Source organism: Oxyura jamaicensis, chromosome 2, assembly GCF_011077185.1.
Source record: "Oxyura jamaicensis isolate SHBP4307 breed ruddy duck chromosome 2, BPBGC_Ojam_1.0, whole genome shotgun sequence".
In the NCBI taxonomy this organism is placed as follows: Eukaryota; Metazoa; Chordata; class Aves; order Anseriformes; family Anatidae; genus Oxyura; species Oxyura jamaicensis.
This window is the reverse complement of record NC_048894.1, coordinates 134,845,340-134,853,032: the sequence shown is the minus strand read 5'-3', so window position 1 is coordinate 134,853,032 and position 7,693 is coordinate 134,845,340. Positions and strand designations below refer to the sequence as shown.

General features: G+C 39.6%; 1 protein-coding gene across 1 annotated transcript in view; it reads right to left on the bottom strand.

Moving 5' to 3' along the window:
- Window positions 1–4,295: 4,295 nt before the first annotated feature.
- Window positions 4,296–7,693, bottom strand: part of LOC118161667 (neural-cadherin-like) — a 43,239-nt gene continuing 39,841 nt past the window's right edge. Inside the window, exons 31-33 of the mRNA XM_035317224.1 lie at window positions 6,648–6,901; window positions 5,561–5,715; window positions 4,296–5,147 (exon numbers count right to left, since the gene is read on the bottom strand). Coding sequence (XP_035173115.1) covers window positions 4,761–5,147; window positions 5,561–5,715; window positions 6,648–6,901 — 796 coding nt within the window. The 3' untranslated portion in view covers window positions 4,296–4,760. The remainder of the gene's footprint in view (window positions 5,148–5,560; window positions 5,716–6,647; window positions 6,902–7,693) is intronic.

Below are 7,693 nucleotides of genomic sequence, written 5' to 3'. Positions count from 1 at the left end.
GGTGGCGGCCCCAGCCGAGGACGCTGCGCCTGCAAGATGGCCGCCGGCCGCGCGGGGCGGGGCGCGGGATGAGGCCCAGCCCTCTGCGGCGGGGGGGGGGGGAAGATGGCGCCGCGGTCGCCTCCGCCGGCTGTGGTGCGGGGGAATATTGGCGGTCCCCAGGTCTTGGAGCTGCCCGCCTAAGGCTGTGCAAGGAGGTCCTGAAGTGGGAATCTGGAGGGAAAAAGCACTGCCCGACCTTTGTCTGAAATCGGTGGGAGCGCGGGCTGGCAGCACCCCACTGCCCCTGCTGCCTCCATTGCCTCCACCTTGGTGCTGGCTTCCCTCTGTGCCACCAACGCCATTGTGGTGTTGGGGCCCTGAGGTCTGGGTTCAGCTGAAGAAGCATCTCTCATCATACACACTCACTACTGGAACCCGCACCCCATGGCCTCAGAAAGCCTCCCCTCACCTCTCCTCTCCTTCCTCCACTAACGTCTCAGGTCCACACAAGCAAGGTTCACAAATGAAGAGCTAAACAGTTTTGGATGCTGAGGTGGGATAACTTGCTCACAATATGCTCCCACCTCACACATCCCAGGATGTGCTGAGTCCTACTGGCCTGCTTCAGCCCAGCAGCCCTGCTGTCCCACGCTTGCACTAGTGAGGAAACAAAACTCAGCAGTGATGTTCTGCCCTTGAACAGCATTACTAGCAGCCTTCCAACACCAAGGAGGGTGTACTGCACGCATTTAATGATTGCCCAGAGAAAAACATGGAGTTCTTTGTTCCTTTCCCATCACATATGAAGCACAAATTTAGAAAATACCGTCTTCTGAAGCAGCAATATTTTTTTATGTATTAAAGTTCACACCTTCAGGTCTTCGTGTTGAAGAAAATTAAGAGTACAAACTGGTCACATTAATTTGGTCAACTTACCTACGGAAAGCTAAGAGCAGACTACTTAAGACAGATTTGAGCTTTGCTAATTGCAGTTCATTTTAAGTCAGCAAAATTCACTTCTGAGAGGGTGAGACACATGATACCATGACCATGGGCTAATAATCATCTCCCTTTAGGAGGTCAAAGAGCACTCAGCTGCTACAAAGAAATATGACTTGAGGCAAAATGGTGCTGTAGCTGAGATTCACTTCTTTAACCATCCCTAAGAAGTTCTGAGAATTCTGAGAAAAAGGTATCCTTTTGTATCAGGGACATCTGAAAAAATGAATAGGGTCAATAACTGCAGGATGATCAAAGCATTTGTGATTCAGAAAATGGCACATCTCTTTCTCCTGGAAGAATGCCTTGCTATGAGGTTAATGTTGCACCTCAAGAGGTGAAGCAAAATCTTCACCATTTCTTCTGCTTGGCTTCAGTAAAATAAACTTTTATTAGCTCATATTGGAACGTAAAACATAAGAGTAACAAGTCTGGGTCATTAAAGGTATTTTGGGTTTCTTGCCAGACAGATTTTAGATCCAATACTTTGTAATGCTCTACATATTCTTATTAGATGTTATCAGTTGAGAAGAAACATGCTGACAAAGAGAATTCGGATTTATGGCAAAGCAGTTAGCCCTACCCCAAACATCCAAAGTGAAATTACTTACCTAAAGAAATTATGTTTATTTACTGTCTTAAATGAGGAGTAAAAACAAAAAAGGCAAATCTTCCTCCTGCCTACGCACACGTTAACACCTTCTTTCCATAAGGCAAAGAAACTAAGGCCTTGACCATGGCCAAGGGCAGATTAAAGTCAAGTGGCAGAGGCAGCTGCTTCTTTTCAGGAGTAACTTTTATTGTTAAAAAAATATAAAATAATTATTTAAAAAATGCTAGTAAAATGTTCACATTTACGTAGTCTGTGGCTATTTATGTCAGCTCTAGCTGACAAACTATAGCTGTCAACTAGCAGGGAGCTGCTTCCCAAGTTTTTCAGACATCTGCGTTCCTAGGGTGTCAATGTCTGGGGAAGGGTGAGAAACAGGATGACGAATAGCAGAGGGCTTTAACTGTTTCAGTCATTTGGCTGAATTTCTCAAATACTTTACCAAGAAAAAAGAACGCACAGGCTGTACATCAGGTTTTCAATGAAGATATACAATGCAAATCTCTTTTGTCCCATTAATTGCTTCAAGTGACTGGGCTGTTTCTCCTTTTCTACAGGACTTCTGCTACTCATCTGCTCAACAGACACAACTTCTGCAGCAGGTGGAACAGCAAATGCTGCATCAGACTATTGCTCTGTATGGCATTTTCTCAGTCTCAGTCCAGAAGTCACTCTTGGTATACAGTGACTCTGCAGGGAAAAACATAAAAGAGGTTTGTTGTATCATGTGTACACACATACATGCACACAGAATCACACCTTTGTGAACACCATTAGATGTCTTGTTCCAAGCTCTTAACTTCCTAAACATCACTTATGGTGTGCTTCTTTTTTTTTTTTTTTTTTTTTTTTGTGTTTGTTTTTTTTTTGTTAAATCTAAAAGGAGACATCCACTATATTTAACTTTCTAACCAGACAGCAACCTGCCAGCCATAAACATTGCATTTTTGCAGTAAGCAACCCCAGGAGACAGAAGAGATTTCTTCTTTCTCATCTACCATGACAACAGAAGTCCATTAAATGCCCTGACTACAATGCAGTTTATCTTCTGTCACGTGTGCTACTTCATGCCTTCAGTTATTTGAGGGAAAAATCAACTACTGCTTCAACTTTCTTAAGTTAATGTTTAATTCATTCATATGTAAAATGTTTGGTTTCAGAATATGGATTACAAAGTAATCCTCTGGGATCACAGTTAGCCTGTCTCAAGCATTACTTGTAACACATTGTTCAAATTAATCTCCTTTGGAAGAGACAGAATTTACCAACAATATTATTATGCTAAGCTTTACTTGAAATCAAATTCAGAAGAGGCAATTTAATAAAGAGTGATAAAAATGTATCTGCACTTAATGAAAATGTTGTAAGAGTTCAAGATTCAGAACAATCACCTTAATGAAGTTCTGGGGCTCAGATTGCATTTGCAGCACAGTAATGTCCTAGAATGTAAGAGATTTACAGTTTCTTAGACCATAAATCTTTAGAAAGGCAGGAAAAACTGCATTAAGCAAGATGTAGCAATGTGTTATATAGCTAAAATATTTATTTTTGTGACTTTGTAAGAACAGTCAATGCCCAACCATGTGAAAGTTTGGCATGGAGTGACTCATACTGACTCACTCTGCTCCAAATCTCTGATAAACATTGCTTTTTTAGTATCATTTGTATTAATTATTTTATGAATGAATGCAGTTTTTTTATTCAGTTCACATCGTGTTTTTGTTCAATCAATCTTCAAAGGAAACTATATTTGTTCTAACAGTATCAAATACTTCCTTCTAGGTACAAAGTTATTTTATGTTTGCTTTTTTATGCCAAGTAAAATGATCTATAGTTATGAAAGACCTAATTTCAAGATAGTATTTATACATCAAATGAACTCTCAAGAATTGATTAAAAACAAACAAATGAACTTTGAATATCAAGTACTAGTAATTAAAAACACTTTAAAAATAAAAATAAAAACCATAGTACTTCAGACTTCTTCAGCAGTCTATAAGCGCCTATTAACATCATTCACACATCACCCAGGCATTGGGAGCTGCCCCTCTTTCAGAGTGGTACAAAAGTAAGAAAGAGAAAGAGCAGTTTAGGGTGATTTACCCATGGTTACAGAGGTTAGTGTTCAAATGGATGTGAGATTTCAGCAGTTCCTGACAACCCTCCCATGCTCAAACCAGAGTCCTTTCTGGGGAGTGGGAATAGGAGGAGACAAAGGGGATCAGGATAAGTTTCCCACATCTTCTGTTTTGAGAAGTCCAATTTTTACAATAACTGTCCTGACTGAAAGAGTTCAGTTCCAGCATTTGGCTGGATTCTCTTCCAGCTTCTCATCGCAACTTTTATCAGTCCTCTTTTCCAGCTGCAGACTTTGAAGCAGGGTTCTATGTGGAAAGCAAAGCTAGAAATAAAATTTTACTGAAAGGATTTTTTTTGAAGTCTTACAACTACTTCTAAGAGTGTGAAATTCTTTACATAAGTAAAGAGATATTCAAAATTAGGATCTTTCCACTGGTTCTCCCTCTTTAGATTTAGTTGGAAAACAGAGAAAAACAGACTTTTTATTTCAGAGACAAAAAGTCTCACATTTACAGGCTGGGCAGCATGTAATAGCAAACAACAGTTGTGTGTCATATCAAGAGAGATTACAGTTTAGGAGGATAAGAAAAAAGCTGATCAAAAAAAAAAAAACAAACAGATAAAATTAAAATGTTTTATATTTAACATTTATTATTTTACTAAAATGAATGTAATTTAAAATAAAAATTCCCTACCTGTTGCTACCTGCCTGATACAAGTCATATTAATATCAGGGAGAAAATAATTCAAATTCTTGCATCCAGGACAATTCTAGTAGTCCACTGTGGTCTACACAAACTAAAAGAAATATTATTATGCTATTCTATAAAAATCCTACATTTCAATGTTTTCAAGAAAATTCATGATCTAAAATTTTGCACTTCTGCCATTAAATAATTTATACAGTGCTTATAAAAGGGACTGTTCAGATTATCACTTCTGGGAAGAGTATTTCATACCACTGTAACTGAAAACTTGCATCAAGTTACTTGGTGTGCCTTATGTATAAAAAAGGGCATTTTTTAAAAGTAGTGTCCACATGTCATGACAGCATTTTGAGTTACTTTAACTGCTGTTAAAAAAGTTCATTTTAGAGCTCACAGAGTTCTTTAAGTTTGTCAAACTTTGACCCCCACTCGTGGAGGCAATCATAATTTAGATCTTCATCATCACTAATGGAGTCTAAGGAACTAAGGCTCCCTGCAAGAGAGCATTCTCCTTCAAGGCAGTAAAAATGAATAGTGTCAGCTGGGAAACTCTGTAGATCATTGTCTGCATCACAGATGATTTGAGAAACATATTCGTTGAAGTCTGGAACACTGCCAACAGCTGATGTTGATTGTTTTTGATGTGCACATTTTGGTACTGAGTCTCTTTTTCGGCCAGTGGGTGTCCTGGAGCATGGAGAAGTTGCCCTCAAGGACATGTGGGGAAGGTTACGGAGAGGTTTCTTCAGTTCATTTATATCGTAAGCAGTCTGGAAAACAAAAAATGCAAATGTCAGAAAGAAACAACACAAGATGAAACAGGTTCCCAAAAATGTTTTAAAATCAGTGCAACACACAACTGTATTCTGTGAGTTTTCTACAAACTGAAAAAATGAGAAAAGTTCAGATACACACTTTGAGAGATGGTAGTGTCCCGCTAAATCAAGAATGCTGTGTTCAGAGCAGCCTTCTCAAAGGTGGCCACAAATAACCAGCATGAAAATTACAGATTGTGTTACGATAGAAACCTCCAACTCGAAAAGTTCTTCAGGTAAAACAAAAAAAGATTTTTTTTTAAAGCTAATTGGCTAAGGACAGTAAACAAAAAAATAAATGTAAGGCCTGGAAAAGGAAGAGGAGTAGAAACTAGATGTGCAAAGACTGGATTGAGACTGCATCATACCTGGTCACGTTCTCCACCTCCTTCTTCATTATAGTTTAAGACATTTTCTCTAACATCCTCCCAGCTTGCACGCTCTTCTGGAATGTGGTAAATTCCTCCTTTCCGAAACCCTGAACTTCCCCACTGACTCCACACTGTGTAAGAGACCAAGAGAGCTGGAAGAAAAAAAATACACCTATTTGTTGTATGAAGTATGACAAAATACAATGCAGGATAAACAAGCAGTTACGTGACTTCTGAGGCATTAAATCACCTCTTAATTTGACAATTACCCATAAGTAAAGTGTAATTGTTAATATATAAACAGTTTATATTCAGGAAGGTAAAGAGTCATCTATGTATAGTACATCACAAACTTCATTAAAAGAGTATTTTACTTACCTAAAGGAATCCATTTAAATAGAAGGCATTTTGGCCAGTCTCTGGCCTTTCACCAATCCTGAGTAAATAAGATACCCAAAGTAAGTAAAACACTGTTTTAATGAAGGTTACAAGTGTAATATAATCACTGGAGTCTTTACTATTCTGAGATGCAGATGCAGTTTTTCTGATAGAAGAAGCAGTTTTACAGTGAACTAACATTTTGGCCAAAGTGTGCCTAAAAGTGCACACATTGTGATTTTTTTTTCTGCCTTGCACTCTTAATTAGGCTTGCTTTTGGGAGTGTAAATCCTCTAGAGAAGGATCTCTGCCTTCCTAATATGTGAGTAACCATGGCAGCTGTAGGTCCTACCTAATACAAAAACAAGGGCTCAGGGCAGGTGGGAATTTCAGATGGATAAGGCTTCACACATAGGTGGAAAATGCTTATTTAAGAAAGACTGAAAACAAGTGATTCTGGAAGAGAGAAGTCCTAAATTTGCTTGAAGTGACTTCAAGCAAGTTAACTGTAAATATGTATCGATGCCTGTCTCTTAGCATCCTCAAATGAACTCCCAGCTGGTGATCTCCAGAAAAGGAGAAACACTAATCACAACATCTGAGGGTAAAGCAGACTTGATTCAAACAAAGAGCAAGGTACAAGATTTAAAAAAAAAAAAAAAAAAAAAAAAAGTAGTAAAACAACAACAAGTACTTGTTTTCCTACCTAGGAAGACAAGGAGACACATGCTGATTGCCAGAATAGAGCCAGAGCTGAGTCCAACAGGTCTTCCAGACTTCACCTGGCTAATTTCACACCATCTTCCCTTGTAGCCTTCAGGGCACTGGCAGATGATCTTGTCTTGGGATTGAGCCACGCAGGTACCCCCATTCCTGCAGGTCCAGCGTCCGCAAGGTGATGAGGTACAGTGTCTGAGCCCAGTAAGGCTATCAATCACTTCTACTTTCCCAGCTGGACACCTGGCCAAGAAAAGCACAAGGGATCTTTCAGGCAGGTGATGCACCTGGAGCTGCATGCTGTTTTGTGCAAAGTGTGTTACTATTTCGTTAAAGCCAATGATTACAGTCTGCTCAAACAAACCTCAAGTCGACATTGAGAGCATCAAACAGATGCAAAATCTAACAGCAAGCCAGTAGGCTTAGGAAAATGTGAACATATATTCAGCTTCCCCCATCCAGAAGATATGCACATGAGCTTCACTCCTGCCTTAAAAAAGGGATTTATCAGCTGAACCCTTTTTCTACAGAGGTCTTCAAAATCTGTAGCAGGAAATGGATAGCTGAGATTATTGGGAAAAGGGCTAGGGAGCACTTAGAATAAGCTTTGTAATGTTCATTTGGACCACTGGGAGAGACGGTCATTGATCTGCTTGGAAGGACCAAGCGTGTCTTTCAGGACTTGGATTTGTAGAGAAAGTAATTTCTCCTGATGTGTAATTGGAGAGGCCACACAGGAATAGTGTGAGGAACACAGACCCTGCTCTCTGCACTCTGATGAAAAATCACTCATGAATAAATAGAAGAGCCTTCATGTTGTTCTTTTACAGCAGCAATGAAGAAAGGAGCGTCCCAAGGAGCACTTTGGACCATCTCACAGCCTCCTTCAGCAATGCATTGCTAGGCCTCAGAAGTACAAAGTTTGGCTGAATTGAAGGAATTCAAGTGGTACCTTCTCCTGCTCCTGCATGGTGTTTTTTTGTTGTTGTTTGTTTTTACTAACTGCATCGCCTACTCGGCTAGTGGGCTTTGGTT